The sequence below is a fragment of the Scyliorhinus canicula genome, chromosome 2 (assembly GCF_902713615.1).
Source record: "Scyliorhinus canicula chromosome 2, sScyCan1.1, whole genome shotgun sequence".
NCBI lineage: Eukaryota > Metazoa > Chordata > Chondrichthyes > Carcharhiniformes > Scyliorhinidae > Scyliorhinus > Scyliorhinus canicula.
The window spans coordinates 174,673,103-174,689,474 of NC_052147.1; the positions used below are offsets into that span (position 1 = coordinate 174,673,103).

At 43.5% G+C, this 16,372-nt stretch overlaps 1 protein-coding gene across 3 annotated transcripts in view; it reads left to right on the top strand.

The window, feature by feature from the left end:
- Positions 1 to 16,372, top strand: part of sf3b1 (splicing factor 3b, subunit 1) — a 74,069-nt gene that overhangs the window by 38,029 nt on the left and 19,668 nt on the right. For all 3 annotated transcript variants that reach the window (XM_038789084.1, XM_038789086.1, XM_038789085.1), the window contains 5 exons: positions 5,817 to 5,903; positions 6,018 to 6,288; positions 6,870 to 7,015; positions 7,571 to 7,717; positions 11,063 to 11,188. In XM_038789084.1, the coding sequence (XP_038645012.1) occupies positions 5,817 to 5,903; positions 6,018 to 6,288; positions 6,870 to 7,015; positions 7,571 to 7,717; positions 11,063 to 11,188 (777 nt within the window). The remainder of the gene's footprint in view (positions 1 to 5,816; positions 5,904 to 6,017; positions 6,289 to 6,869; positions 7,016 to 7,570; positions 7,718 to 11,062; positions 11,189 to 16,372) is intronic.

The window sequence follows — 16,372 nt, forward strand, 5'->3', positions numbered from 1 at the left end:
GTTCTTGTAGTTGTGGCTGTGTTACCACTGGTTAATGGTCAGTCTCTCTTGTGCTTTCTTGTTCTTCCTCCCTTCCCGATTGTTGTTAGAGAACAAGATAATGGTGGATTGACTTGCATCTCAAAATCGAATTCTCACATTTTCTTTTAGTTTTTCCAATTAAGCGACAATTTAGTGTGGCCAATCCACCTATCCTGCACATCTTTGGGTTGCGAGGATGAGACCCACGCAGACAATGGGAGAATGCACAAACTCCATATGGACAGTGACCCAGGGCCAGGATCGAACCTTGGTCCTTGGCGCCGTGAGGCAGCAGTTCTAGCCACTGTGCCACCTGACTTGATTACGTTGCATAAGACTGCGCTTGTATCTTTGCATTAATTTTGCTCTGTATTCAAAAGTGCTCAAAGATCATTCTGGCAGATTTTAAATTTTTGTGGTGTTGATTTACTAACTGCATTTACCAAATATTTAGCTGTTACCTGGACCAGAAAGCTCCCTACTTTGGGGAGGAAAGCCTGGCCCTAAAAATCACGAATCCAAAAATATAGGAACCTGGCAGTTGGAATTTCACTGCCAACGCCTTAAAACTGGCAAACCTCCTGCCACAAGCCGATCTCCAAACCTCACCAGACCCTTCCCCACCTATGGCTTACATGTTGATTCAAACCCGCTGGCAGAAAAAGTGGCTGTTGCTGATGAGGGCTAGCAAAGACAGGATCAGCGCTTGAAATGCTCTCTGAACTGCTTCCAAATTCTCTGGGTGGAGACCATTATTGGATTCGAGGAAAATCTCACTGGTGGGAAAGGCAACAATGTAGTAATTATTGCACGAAGGCTAGAAACAGTGCAGGAGATTGTTGCCATTTGGTCCCCAAATGGAACGAGGGTTGCTGAACCACAACAATATCTTCTGAATGTTGGCAGCCCAATGATAAACAAATAAATTGGAAAGAGCCAAGCCCCCTGATTGTCTGTCTCTTTGGAGCAAAGTCCCACTGATCCTTGGAGTCTTACCCGTCCAAATAAATGGATACATTAATTTGTTGACTTTTGACAAAAAATCTTGGGGAGACATTGAAAAAGAAATTAAAAATCTCAGGAGCACGTTCATTTTAATAGTCTCAACCTCTCCCGCTAAGGCTAGGGGAGATTATCCGACCTCTGCAAGTCTGACTTTAAAAAATCAATCCAATTATGTAGTTTAATTTATGAAGCATGGCCCGATTGTGGGCCACTCGGACCCCCAGATAATGAAAGCTAGCCTTGGCAAGGCAAAAAGATAGAGTCCCCTGTTGTGCCCTCCTCCCCAGGGGGTTGACCGGGAAACATTCACTCTTGACCAAGTTCAACTTGTAACCAGAGAAGGAGCCAAAAATCCTAAGCAGCTTCATTATCTCGTCCGCAGAGGGTTCTGGGTCCATAATATAGAGAAATAGGTAATCCGCGTAAAGGGCACCCGATGTTCTATCCCACTCTATCTAATAGAGGACCTCAGCGCTATAATGAGCGGACACTTCTGTCTGGTGCCCCTATTCAACGGGAAGTAACCAGCATTTGGGGCATTAGTACGAACACTAGCAGTTGGGGCCCTATACAATAGTCGAATCCAGGAAATAAACTTGTGGCCAAAGCTGAACCTCCAAAGAATCTCAAACAGATATTCCCACTCCACTCTATCAAATGCCTTTTTGGCATCCAGGTAAACAATCACCTCTGTCTGGTTCAGGAACCGAGGAGGGGAAGGCAATGTATATTGGCCAATAGTTGTCGATTCTTAATGAAGCCTGTCTGATCCTCTGAGATCACCTGTGGGGGGCAAGGCTCCAGCCGCAGCGCCAGCATTTTGGCAAATAATGTAACATCCACATTTAAGAGTGAGATACTCTGGCCACCATAGAGTCAGAGATTTGAGCTTGGACAATCCAGACTCTGGTTCAGAACACAGTTTTAGGTCCCTGCCCAAAATAAGCTGATAAAAATCTAAATTGGGGAGGGAGGCCAGCAGATTATTAATAAAATTCGTATTGTCTCCGTTTGGGGCATAGATATTACCAGAACCACCAGAGAGCCACAGACAATAACATGTCTGCTATTGGGGTCAGCCAAGATCTTAGAGGCAGAAAATGGAACCCTTTTATTAATTATTATTGCCACACCCCTGGTCCTACCATAGAAACCCAAATGAAAGACTTGTCCTACCCACCCCTTCCGTAGCCTGTCTGTCCCTGACCCGCAAATGATTCTCTTGCAAAAACGCCACTTTTAAGATTTTAACCTCTTAACAGTGAGCAAATACTCTCGACCTTTTCACTGGGCCATTCAACCCCCTGACGTTCCAGGTGATCAAACAAATTGAGGGTCTCTCTCTCTCTCTTTCTTCTCCCCCCCCCCCCCCCCCCCCCCCCCCCCCACCCCCAGCCAGAGTCAGCCATTTCCACCAAGAGAGATTACCGAAAATATACATTGTAAAAGATACAGCAGGGCAGCACGGTGGCGCAGTGGGTTAGCCCTGTTGCCTCACGACAATGAGGTCCCAGGTTCAATCCCGGCTCTGGGTCACTGTTCATGTGGAGTTTGCACATTCTCCCCGTGATTGCGTGGGTTTCGCCCCCACAACCCAAAGATGTGCAGGGTAGGTGGATTGGCCACGCTAAATTGGCCCTTAATTGGAAAAAACTGAATTGGGCACTCTAAATTAAAAAAAAAGTAAAAGATACAGCAACTAGGCCCACTCAGGATGGCCACCAAACCAAATCACAAGACTACATAAAGAAAAATCTGCAGGCACTGTCAGCAAACTGACCCCCCTCCATCATCTTCCTCGAATACTACCACACCCAAATACATATATAAATAGAGGTAAGGCAAACACAAACAACTAATATTTACTTCTATAAAAACCTAAACAAAACAAGAACTCTAAGATTATCTAAAAAGCTACCATAATGAGCTGGAGACAACATTTCAAAACCACTCCCCTTAGCCATCTCTTAGGTTTGTAGGGAGGACCCAAGCAGAGTTCATAGATTATCATAGAATTTACAGTGCAGAAGGAGGCCATTCGGCCCATCGAGTCTGCACCGGCTCTTAGTAAGAGCACCCTACCCAAGGTCAACACCTCCACCCTATCTCCATCACCCAGTAACCCCACCCAACAGTAATGGCATTTTGGACACTAAGGGCAATTTATCATGGCCAATCCACCTAACCTCCACACCTTTGGACTGTGGGAGGAAACCGGAGCACCTGGAGGAAACCCACGCACACATGGGGAGGATGTGCAGACTCTGCACAGTTAAGAAAAAGGGTTATGAATAACATTGTAAACATTTTTTTAATTCTCCTTTTTTCAATTTTCTCCAAAATTTACACCCAACAATAATCAGTAATGAATGCAATGTCAATCCCTCTATCAATAATAATGATCGCATCCTCTCACCAAACCCCAGACATTGGCCTGCATCTTAACATAAACAAATGACAAAAAGGAATCAGGAATCACCCTTGGTCACCATTCATACATACAGGGCGAGATTCTCCCAAAACGGGAGAAATCGTAAAGCTGCCGTAAAACCCGGGCGGGTTTTACGGCAGCGCGCCCCTTCCCGACCGGGGACCGATTCTGGTCCCCGGTCGGGGCTAGCAGCCCGACGCTGTAGGCTCCGGCAAGACGGGCTTAACGAAAATCGTTAAGCCCGCTTGCCGGAGTTAGCGCCGGCTGACGCGTCATATGACGTCAGCCGCGCATGCGCAGTTTGGAAGACTCAAACCCGCGCATGCGCGGGTGACGTCATCGCGTTTTTGCGCAAAACCCGCGCATGCGCGGGCCGGGTTGCCCCTCAGCCGCCCCGCAAATGGATACTGCGGGGTGGCGGAAGGACAAGTAGTGCGCGGGCATCGGGCCCGCTGCCCGCGATCGGTGCCCACCGATCGCGGGCCCATGGCACCCTTGCGGCCGTGCCAATCGGTGCCATGGTTATTAATAGCGAGTTTGTGACGCCGGTTTTACGAACGGCAAGACCAGGTGTGTTTGCCGTTCGTAAAAACGGCGGAAAGGGCTGGGACTTCGGCCCATCTAACAGCTGAGAATCGCTGCTGGCCGTAAAAAAACGGCGGCAGCGATTCGGGTCGGGACTTCGGCGGGGGGGTGGAGAATAGCGGGAGGGCGGCAAAAATGTCGGGAAGGCCCTCCCGCTATTCTCCCACCCGTCGTGGGGGGCGGAGAATTTCGCCCACAGTCTCCCCCCCCCCCCCCTTAATGTTCGATGTGATCCAATTCTCAAAAGTGCTTAATGAATAACACCCATGAATTGTAGAATCCCTCCATCCTTCCCCTCAGTTCAAATTTGACCTTTTCAAGCGTTAAGAATTCCAGGTTCCACGCCTTTCCAGGCACATCAAATAAATAGTGACTTTCGATGGAAAGGCCTAAGCCGAGCCGGGTACACCGCACCAAACCGGACTCCACTTTTGCACTTGCTTTCATGGTTGCAGCCCTCTTCGTCGCCAGTCCACTCCCATGTCTTGATGAAGCCTGATGGCATGGCCTTCTCATTTGAAGTCTCGATGCTCCTTCGCCCATCTCAGAACTTGCTCTTTCTCTCTGAAGCTATGGAACTTCACTCCAGCAGATGCCTCATCCTGAGGATCCACTTTGTGGAGTAATAGTGTACCATGGACTCAGTCCAACTCAGGGGACGTGAATCCACCCTCCACCTCCATTGTGCCGGACATCTCTGCAAATTATTCTCTGGGCGTTGGGCCTTCCATCCCCCCTGTACATTCTCTAGGTAATTTGCCATCAATGATTTATTCACTTTGGCCACCAACAACATCTCCACTTCAGTGAGGAAATCTGATCATTGTGTCTCGAAAGGGCCACTTCCATATCTTTGGCTCCATGGACTTCCGTGGTTTCATTGGGCTCCAGAACCGCTTGGATCGGGGCCAAAGACGACTCCATTGATTTCCAGAGGCTCTCCAACACTATCTGCCAATGTTTGTCAAATTCCTGCGGCATGGTACTTGAAAGCACTTTGGCCGTTAGTGGAGTGGCCCCAAAGGCTGCCTCCACCATTTTATCTGCTGACGAACTAGAGACCTCCGACTTTGTCGACAAACTTCTGCTGACCATCTTCTTTCCCTAACATTTCTGGGCATTTCAATCATACAGGATGCTTATCCCATTAATTATGTGAGTTTTCAAAAGAAAATACCCCGTGAAACTGAAATAAAAAGTTTTAAAAGTCCAGTACCGTTGTGGGAGCATCTTCCCCCTACATTACACCATCGGAAGCCCTTGTATGACCCATGTTAGCATGAATCAATGCTGCTATTGGACAAGGCAAGAAAATTGGTGTTGAGAAGGGGGTGAGTGACACTTAAAAAGAACTGTTAGAGTCTAGGACTCTATTTCTGTTAGGAAGTGAGAGAAGCACAAGTGCTGTTTATGATCTTGGTACACCTGGTGTGCAGCCTTTTATTTCCTGAATTCTCAGTTACTAAACTTTCTCTTGACCTGCAAGGGAGGAGCAACAATAACAGTCAGAAGTAATTATAGGATCCTTTCATGTGCAGTCTCATCAAATTATTAGTCATGAGGTCATGAAGTCCTCGTTTTTTGTGCTGCTGTTGGAAGGTGGTGAGCAAGGTTAGATGCTTTCCTTCAAGATGAGAGAATCAGAAACTGAGTCAAATTGGGCTGTTTCCATTTGATCCTTTCTAATTTGCTATTATGTGCAAGTGGAGAGTATGCATTCCTCCAATATAATTGCTTTATTTATTAATAAAGATGTGTTGACACATTTTTACAGATTCTTGTGGTTATTGAACCATTGCTAATTGATGAGGACTATTATGCCAGAGTGGAAGGCAGAGAAATCATCTCTAATTTAGCAAAGGTATGTATGGAGTCGCTTAGAATTTCTGTTGAACCCAGTATCAAATTCTCAAAGGAATTGATCTGCTTGTCTATTGGTCTGACATGTTTTGGGTTTTGTTGTGTGTATTTTTAGGCTGCAGGTCTTGCCACAATGATTTCCACAATGCGCCCTGATATCGATAACATGGATGAGTATGTACGTAACACAACAGCTAGAGCCTTCGCTGTTGTCGCATCTGCTCTGGGAATCCCATCACTGTTGCCTTTCCTTAAAGCTGTGTGCAAGAGCAAGAAATCATGGCAGGCTCGGCATACGGGAATCAAAATTGTACAGCAGATTGCCATCCTTATGGGTTGTGCCATCTTGCCTCATCTGAGGAGCTTGGTTGAAATCATTGAACATGGTATGTATTGATTAAGTTGCAAAAAGTGCACAAATTTGTCCATACTAGCACTAAGAGCATTTGCGAAGCCATTTAGTAACGTGACTTTTTAGTGCATAGTCTAATTTGAAATTTTTACATTTCTACATAAAACAACCTATACTGCAGGGCGGCACAGTGGTTAGCACTGCTGCCTCACAGCGGCAGGGAACCGGGTTCAATTCCGGCCTCTGATGACTGTGTGGAGTTGGTACGTTCTCCCTGTGTCTGCGTGGATTTCCTCCGGGTGCTCCGCTGTTTTCCCACAGTCCAGAAATGTGCGGGTTAGGTGGATTGGTCATACTAAATTGCACATAGTGTCCAACGGTTAGGTGGGGTTACAGGGGTAGGGTGGGGGAGTGGGCGTAGTTGGGGTGCTGTTTCAGAGAGTCGGTGTAGACTTGATAGGCCGAATAGCCTCCTTCTATAATGTAGGGATTCTATGATTCTATTTGCAAAGCCATTTATAGTTCTTGAGTTTTAAATTGAGACTTTATTTGAGTACATCATAACAAATTAAAAGGATGTGTAAATTGATGTTACAAATTGCTCCCTTCTCATAGGTTTGGTTGATGAACAACAGAAAGTTCGAACCATCAGTGCTCTGGCTATTGCTGCCTTGGCTGAAGCTGCAACCCCATATGGAATTGAATCATTTGACTCTGTTCTAAAACCATTGTGGAAGGGTATTCGTCAACACAGAGGCAAAGTAAGATTATCATCATGAGCATAATTTTACAAACCTTTCTGTACTTTTAACTGCAGATAGTGAACAGATGTTGCTGTATGATAACCAAAATTCAATGGAAGTGTGTACAGGTGAAGGATATCTGCCACAGAAGAACTTAAGGAAGGCGATCTTTTTTGATCAGATTTATATTTTTAGTACCTGTGTTTGCTGTTTTTACGTGATGCAAAACAAAAGATGTATTTAACAACATGTGTGGATGAAAAATGTAAGCATTGAGTTTGAAGATATTGAGAGTTTCCCCACAATTCAATAAATTAATATGCCCCAAAAATATGATGATTGGTGTAGCCATTAATTTGTTAACTTTATCAGACACTCCTCCCTCCAAATAGCGAACCACTTGGCTGTTGCAATGTGTGTTCCCCAATAGTGAAGCCATTTTAGATAACTTACAAAGTAAAAATCAGAATTTTACAATTTTCTGATCAGAAGAGATTTGTATCAATGCTTCTACATAATTTTCTACACTTAATATAAATTTTCATTTCATTTTTCAAATACTATCTGTTTTAGGGTCTGGCTGCCTTCTTAAAGGCTATTGGATACCTTATACCTCTCATGGATGCTGAATATGCTAATTACTATACTCGTGAAGTGATGTTGATCCTTATCCGAGAGTTTCAGTCTCCCGATGAAGAAATGAAAAAGATTGTGCTCAAGGCAAGTTTATAACGATAAGATTGAGGATATTTTATAAGGTAACAACTTTCAGCATGATGGTAAATACGCCAAAAGAAATGGTATGCACTGCTGGGCTTTCCTTCTGTAGTTTAGTTTCTTAATTTTCAGCTCCCGGCAGTGATTTTTTGAAATTCAGTGTCCCATGGAATATAATATGTTTCGGATGTCGGTGGCTCTGACAAGGTCAGCATTTACTATCCAAGCCCAGTTGCTTTTGAGAAGGTGGCGGTGATCTACTTTCTTTGACCCACTGCATTCCATTTGGTGAATGCAGTGGATCAAAGAAAGCAGCTCGCTGCAATGCTGTCAATTGTGGTGTTCCACAATTTTGACCCAATGACATCGAAGAAAAGAAAAGGCCTGCATTTATATGGCACTGTTCATGACAACCGGATGTCCCATGGCACTTGACAGCCAGTTAATTACTTTTAAAGTGTAGTCACTTATAATGTAGGAAGTGTGGTGGCTAACGTATACGCAACAAATTCCCATAAAAAGCCAGATAATCAGTTTATGTGATGTAGATTGAAGTATAAATATTGGCCAGAAACCCATGGATAACTCTCTTACTCTGCTTCAAAATAGTGCAGTGGGATCTTGTACATCCATCTGAGAAGCTAGGTGGAGCCTCAGTTTAACATCTCATCTGAAAGACAGCACCTTCAACTGTCTTGGGATTGCACGGGACTGTCAGCCTTGATGTTTGTGCTCAAATCCTGGAGAGGGAATCTGAACCAGCAACTTTCTGGCTAAGTGGTGAAAGTGCTACCAGCTGAGCCACTGAGGAGAGGCAGACTTATATTTCTAAGTCAGAATGGTGTGCATCTTGAAGGTGGTAGTGTTCCCATGTCCCCTTTTTTTGTTTATGCTTTCATGGGATTTTGGCATCGCTGGGAAGGCCAGTATTTGTTGCCTGTCCATTATTGCCCTTGAACTGAGTGGCTTGATGGGTCATTGCAGAGGACATTTAAGAGTCAGCCACATTGCTGTGGGTCTGGAGTCACATGTAGACCAGACCAGGTAAGGGGACACATTTCATTCCCTGAAGAGAATTAGTGAACCAGATAGGGTTTTACAATTATTGGCCACCATTTTTGAGACTAGTTTTACATTCCAGATTTTTATATTGAATTCAATTTCCATCCGTTGCTGTGGTGGGATTTGAGTCCTTGTCCCCAGAGCATTATCCTGGGCCTGTGGATTACTGGCCCAGTGACGTTACCATTACACCACTGTCTTCCCCTGCTATGCTTGTCCTTCTAGGTGGTAGAGATCAGGGTTCAGAACATTTGGCAAAGAAGCCTTTGACGAGTTACTGCAGTGCATCTTGCAAATTGCACACAATGTAGCCATGATGCACTGGTAGTCAAGGGACTGAATGTTTAAGATGATAGATGAGCTGCCAGTCAAACTGGCTGCTTCATCCTGGATCATGTCGCGCTTTTTGATTGAGGGAGAGCTACATTCATCGAGGCAATTGTATGCCACCACATACACCCAACTTCTATTTTGTAGATTGTGGAAAGGGTTTGGGGAGTCAGCAGGTGGGTGATTCACTGCAGAATACCCAGCTTCTTGTAACCACCGTGTTTATGTGGCTGGTCCAGGTAGGTTTCTGGTCAGTGATGGCGACCCCGCCGGAAGTGATAATGCTGGTGAATGTCATAAGGAGGTGGTTAGATTATCTTGTGTTGCCCAGTACTTGTGTGGTGCAAATATTACTTGCCACTATCAACCCAAGCCTGGATGGCTTCCAGATCTTGCTACATGTGGGCAATGGTTACTTTCTTAACTAAGCTGTCAGATGTGGATCATTGGTCACACTCTAGATTCTGAGTATTAAGGTTCTGGGTTCAAGTCACTTGGGATTGAGCAGAAAAGACCTGGCTGTTACTCCAGTACAGTACAGGGGTCTGCTACACTGTCGGATGAGTTGTTAAATCGAGGCACCATCTGCCTGTTCGGGTAGATGTAAAATATCTGATTGCACTATTTTGAAGAGGAGCAGGACTGTTATCCCTTTTTGTCCTGACCAATATTCAGCCCTCAATCGCATCATCAATACAAATTATCTGGTGATTATCACATTGCTGTTTCTGGGAGTTCGCTACTGCGTTTCCTCCTACAGTGACTACATTTCAAAAGTACTTAATTGACATTAAAGTGTTTGAAACGTCCAATGGTTATAAAATGTGCTGTATAAATGCAAGGTTTTCTTTATTGATTGCGAATTGAACTGAACATTGCAATCAGTATGGGCTATGCTTATGTATGACCTTCTATTGGAGGGAAAGTAATTGATGAGCTGAGGACATACCCAGAGGAAATCCTGCAGGGATGAATGGAGCCGAAACGACTGACCCGCAACAATAACAAAATTGGGCAGCACGGTGACACAGTGGTTAGCACTGCTGTCTCATGACACCGAGGTCCTAGGTTCGATCCCGGCTCTGGGTCACTGACCGTGTGGAGTTTGTACATTCTCCCCGTGTTTGTGTGGGTTTCGCCCCCACAACCCAAAGATGTGCCGGGTAAGTGGGTTGGCCATGCTAAATTGCCCCTTTATTGGAAAAAAATTAACTGGGTACTCTAAATTTATTTAAAAAAAACAAAATTCTTCCTTTTGTGCTAGATATGACTAGTCAGTGGAGAGTCCCCCCCTCCCCCCCCATGCCCAATAAATTTAATTTATGAGGACTCTTTGAGGCCGCAATAGGTCAGCTGCTGCCTTAATGTCAAGGGCAGACACTCTCGCCTCTGAAATTCATCTCTTTTGTCCACATTTGGAACAAGTCTCTGGTGAGGTATGGAACTATTTCTGAGAACCCAAACTGAGCATCAGTGAGCAGGTTATTGTAGCACTGTTAATGCACCTTTCATCGCTTTGCTGATGATTGAGAGTGAATTGATGGGGCGTTAATTGATTGAATTGGATTTGTCCTGCTTTTTGTGGACAGGACAATATTTGGGCTATTTTCCACATTATCGGGCAGATGCCAGTATGGGAGCTCCAGTGGAACAGCTAGTGCTGTTCAGCAGGTGCTGCAGCTAGTTCTGGAGCATATATTTTATGCACTGTAGCCAAGATTATATCAGGGCTTATTGCCTTTGCTGCATCAGTGTGCTTTATTTTTTTTTTATCATGTGGAGTAATTTGATTTGCCAGAAGGCTGGCTCATGACCTAACCTCAGATTGTTTATTTCAATCCAAAGATTAATAAATTTGATATTGCTCTATAAAATGGGTTTAAGTCTCTGATTTGTTGAATCTGTTGTCAAGAACGGTATTGATTTCCGGTAATACCTTTTACATATTATTTGTAGGTGGTGAAACAATGTTGTGGCACAGATGGCGTGGAAGCCAACTATATCAAAACTGAAATCCTTCCTCCATTCTTCAAGCACTTCTGGCAACATCGAATGGCTTTGGACAGAAGGAACTACAGACAGGTAAGAGAACTTTTTGTTTTGGTACAAATATTCAGCAGATTCCGGGAAAATATATTCAACGAAAAGCAAAACATACCAAACTATTGAACACAACAATATGGGGCAGCAGGGTAGCATGGTGGTTAGCATAAATGCTTCACAGCTCCAGGGTCCCAGGTTCGATTCCCGGCTGGGTCACTGTCTGTGTGGAGTCTGCACGTCCTCCCCCTGTGTGCGTGGGTTTCCTCCGGGTGCTCCGGTTTCCCCCACAGTCCAAAGATGTGCGGGTTAGGTGGATTGGCCATGCTAAATTGCCCGTAGTGTCCTAATAAAAGTAAGGTTAAGGGGGGGTTGTTGGGTTACGGGTATAGGGTGGATACGTGGGTTTGAGTAGGGTGATCATGGCTCGGCACAACATTGAGGGCCGTAGGGCCTGTTCTGTGCTGTACTGTACTGTTCTATGTTCTACAACAGCATGGATGGATAAAGCCGGAAGGGAAAAATTGAATGCAAGGACAGTAGGGGAGAGCACGACAAGAGAGGATACAAAGAGATTAGGAGAGAAGTCAAGTCAATAGTGGGAAGGCAGTGAGGATCTGTGAAATTAAATCATCAAGGAATTTAATACAAATAGTCAAATATTATACAGGCACATAAATAGTAAATTGTGTCACAAAAGGATGGATAGGGTCAAATTGCAGGTTGTGATAGTGAAATTACAGAAATATGAAAATTATATTTACTTCAGTGAGGAGATGGATCAGCTAGATATGACATCAAAAACCAAATTTAAGAATTATATAACCACATTTAAGGTGAAAAGAAATATTAGTAAGAGAAGATAACCCCAGGTCCAGGTGAATTGTATCTACAAATTTTAAAATAATCCAGTGAAGATATAGCAGAAGCATTATTACACATTAAATAATTCAATAGAAAAAGGTGTAGTGTCAGAGGACTGGCAGATTAACAAAAAATAAAATAATTAATAGTCAGCATGAATTTCAAAGACATAGATTTCAAAAGGGATAATGTTGCTTGACCAATCTCATTGAATTTATTTGAAGAGATAGCAGAGAGAATAGACGAGGGGAAACTGATGTAATTTATCTAGATTTCTGGAAGACCTTTGATAAAGTGTCAAATAATAGACCAATGAATGAGGTCAGAGCAAAACAAAGCAGACAGGGCTAAAGGGTAGCCTAACGTTGGTAGGAAAGTTGCTGGAGTCCATTATGGAGGATTTCATAGCACAACATTTGAAAAGCAATGTAATCAGACAAAGTCAACATGGATTTACGAAAGGAAAATCATGCTTGACCAATCTACTAGAATTCTTGGAAGATGTAACTAGTAGAGTTGACCAGGCAGAGCCAGTGGGTGTGGTTTATTTAGATTTGCAGAAGGCTTTCAACAAGTTTCACATAGCAGATTAATATGTAAAGTTATGGGTAGTCTTAAAATGGATAGAAAACTGGTTAACAGACAAGAAGCAAAAAAGTTGGAATAAATGGGTATTTTTCAGATTCGCAGGCAGTGACTAGTGGGGTACCACAGGGATCTGTGCTCGGACCCCAATTGTTCACATTATATATTAATATTGAACAGGGCGGCATGGGAGCGCAGTGGATAGGATAGTTGCTTCACAGCACCAGGGTCCTAGGTTCAACTCCAGGCTTGGGTCACTGCGGAATCTGCACGTTCTCCCCGTATCTGCGTAGGTTTCCTCCGGGTGTTCCAGTTTCCTCCCACAAGTCCTGAAATACGTGCTTGTTAGGTGAATTGGTCATTCTGAATTCTCAGTGTACCCGAACAGGCGCCGGTGTGTGGAGGCTAGGGAATTTTCGCAGTAACTTCATTGTAGTGTTAATGTAAGCCTACTTTTGACACTAATAAAAAATTATTATTATCATTAATGATTTGGATGAGAGGACTAAATGTATGATCTCCAAATTTACAGATGATACAAAGTTGGGTGGGAGGGTGAGCTCTGAGGAGGATGCAGTGATGCTTCAGTGGTATTTGGACAGGCTGAGTGAGTGGGCACATGCATGGCAGATGCAGTATAATGTGGATACATTTGAGGTTATCCACTTCGGTAGCAAAATAGGAAGGCAGATTATAATTTGAATGGGTGTAAATTGAGAGGGAGACATTGGTGTCCTCGTGCATCAGTCGCTGAAAGTAGGCATGCAGGTACTTCAGGCAGTAAAGAAGCCAAATGGTATGTTGGCCTACGTAATGAGAGGATTTGAGTATGGGAATAGAGATGTTTTACTGCAATTGCATAGGACATTGGTGAGCAGTTTTGGTGTCCTTAACTGAGGAAGGATGTTCTTGCTATGGAGGGAGTGTAGTGAAGGTTTACCAGGCTAATTCTTGGGATGGTGGGACTGTTATATGAGGAGAGACTAAATCGGTTAGGATTATATTCATTGGAGTTTAGAAGTGTGAGAGGGGATCTCAGAAACGTGCAAAATTCTAACAGGATTAGACAGGGTAGATTCAGATAGAATGTTTCCGATGATGGAGTACAGAACTAGGAGTTATAATTTGAGGATAAGGGGTAAACCTTTTCAGGCTGAGGTGAGGAGATATTTCTTCACCCAGAGAGTGGTGAATTGATGGAATTCACAACCACAGAAAGTAAGTTGAAGCCAAGATGTTGTGTAATTTCAAGAAGGAATTAGAAACAACGCTAGGGGTTAAAGGGATCAAAGGATATGGGGGGGGGGGGGGGGGGGAGGCGGGGAGGCGGGATCAGGATATTGAACTTGATGATCAGCCACGATCATAATAAATGGCGGAGCAGGCTCGAAGGGCCAAATGGCATCCTGCTTCTATTTCTATGTTTCTGTTCAGAGTGGTGGAGAGTGCAAAGTTGGGTCCCACAAGAATTAGCACTGGGATCACTTTTTCATAATTTATATTTGACTTTGAAATCAAAAACAATTTCTAAATTTGTGGATGACATGAAATTGGGGGTGAATAGGAGTCCTGCAACAAATTACAAGAATGTATTGAGAACATTTACAGAATGGGTATTTAGTTTACAAATTAATTTCAACATAGATAAGTGGGAAGTATTTTATTTTGGTTTATTTGAAAAATAGAAATCTTAATTCTCAGAATACAATAAACAAATCATGACGAGTTATGATGCAGATCAATAAGACAATAACAAAAGTAAAACAAGTACCAGGGTTTGTCCAGAGGAATAGAATTGAAATGTGGAGAGGTTAAGTGGAATTTGTGTTGAACCTTGGTTAGACGTGGAAAACTGTGTGCAGTCCTGGTGAGGAGAGGCACTAGAGAGAGAGTGTGAAAAAAAAGTATGATATCAGAACTGGAAGGGATGAACAGGCTGGATCTCTCCTTGAAAAAAGACCGAGTTCTTCAAAGTTATGACTGCTTTTTCTAAAGTAGACATGGTGTGTCCCCACCTGTGGGGAAGAGCAAAATCAAATCGGGAATTCAGAAGAAATTTCGGAACCCATAAAGTGGTATAGACGTGGAACTTCGATCGCAATAGTTGAAGCAAATAAAATAGATGTATTTAAGGGGAAGCTATGTAAATAAACAAGGGAGAACAGAACGGAGGTTTATGCTTGAGTTGGATGAGGAAAATGGGAGGAGGCTTAAATGCTAGCATGAACTGGTTGGGTTGAATAGTCTGATTCTGTGCTATATATTCTGTAATATGTTCTGTGTAATTCCAGGTGTTTCCAGTGGAGGTAGGTAGAATTGCTAGCTATCAAAGTCTGCATTGCTTGTTCTAAATGGAACACAGATGCAGATCCCTTCAGATAGATCATTTCAGTCAGGCATGATGAGTTGAACCACATGGACGAATAAGGTCCCAATTCAACTCTTGCAGTGTGGTGATTTTGCTGATGAGCCTGGGCAACAGCAGGGTGTTGAAAAGAGTTAAGGTTGGAGGAAAATAAATAGCTGGAGGGATCCTGTTCCTTATTGTGATGCCCTGCTTGAAATACTTGTGTATTTTTATTTGTGGAGGTTTTATTTGATTTGGCTGTGATGCTGACTGTATTTAAATAGCTTACTGACACATGCTATCATCGCTGTTTTTGTGAAGTACCACAAGGTAGTGGAACTGTACTTCAGCTGAGGCAACACCTGTGGGAGGGAGAGGATTAACATAAATGGAGAAAGAAGTAAAAGTGGTGGAACTCACCCATAACACTCCGGCTCTCCCTGACCTGCCGACTCCGCCTGACCTGCGACTCCACATTTTGCCTTCCCATCCCACTCCGACACTTGCACTCCCCATCACACCCCTTCAATCCCACTCGTTCACTAATACACTGAAAAGTTATTTAAATGTCCCAAAGCTTCTCGGTGTTTGTGAACGAAGACCGTAAAAATATGAAAGCTAGTGCTGTAAGAAGGGGCGTGACTTGACTTCCCTTGACAACTCTGCACTATGAAGGAGAACGTCCAGAACAGGTATGCTTTGCATTTCTGAAACGGCCTGGTGCGGAGGTCTGGGCCAGAAATGCAGAGCTGTGCATAAATTTCAGAAGGTTCGGCCCACTAACTGGCCCACGGTTTGTTTCCAGCTGTCTGGGATAGCTGTGTGGATAGTGACACACAATAAGAGGATAAATGGCAATTAAAAACAAGCCTTTATTTCTAACTACCAAATACTATGTTGACTTTGACTAGAGGAACACTCAATTAGAAGATGGCTGAACTGTAATCATTTGATCCATATCCCATGATACCCTGACATAATTTTTAAAAAGTGATCACAATTTAAAAAAATTTAGTTGTACCATTTACAACTTTTGGGGTGGGGGGGGTGGAATTTGATTCCATAACGTTTAATTTGAAGAAAATACTTCCTGATTGCGCAGCTAAAGATGAACATAGGACTTATGAGCAGGAGGAGAGCCTGCTTCACCATTCAGTAAGATATGATAAATGTTTCTCGCTTTAATTTTGTGGCCCCATGTTCTGGATTTCATCCATCGGAGGAAATAGTTTATTAACTCGTTTGAATCCATTCATTAATTTAAACAGCTCAATTAGATTTCCCCTCAACTGTCTAAATTTTAAAAATATAAGCCATGTTTATGCAACCTCTTTCCATAATTTGGCTCTTTAAGCCTAGTGTGGTGTTGATGCATCTTTGCTGTACTCCCTCCAAGGCCAAAATAACTCCCGGCGGTGCAATGCCCAAAA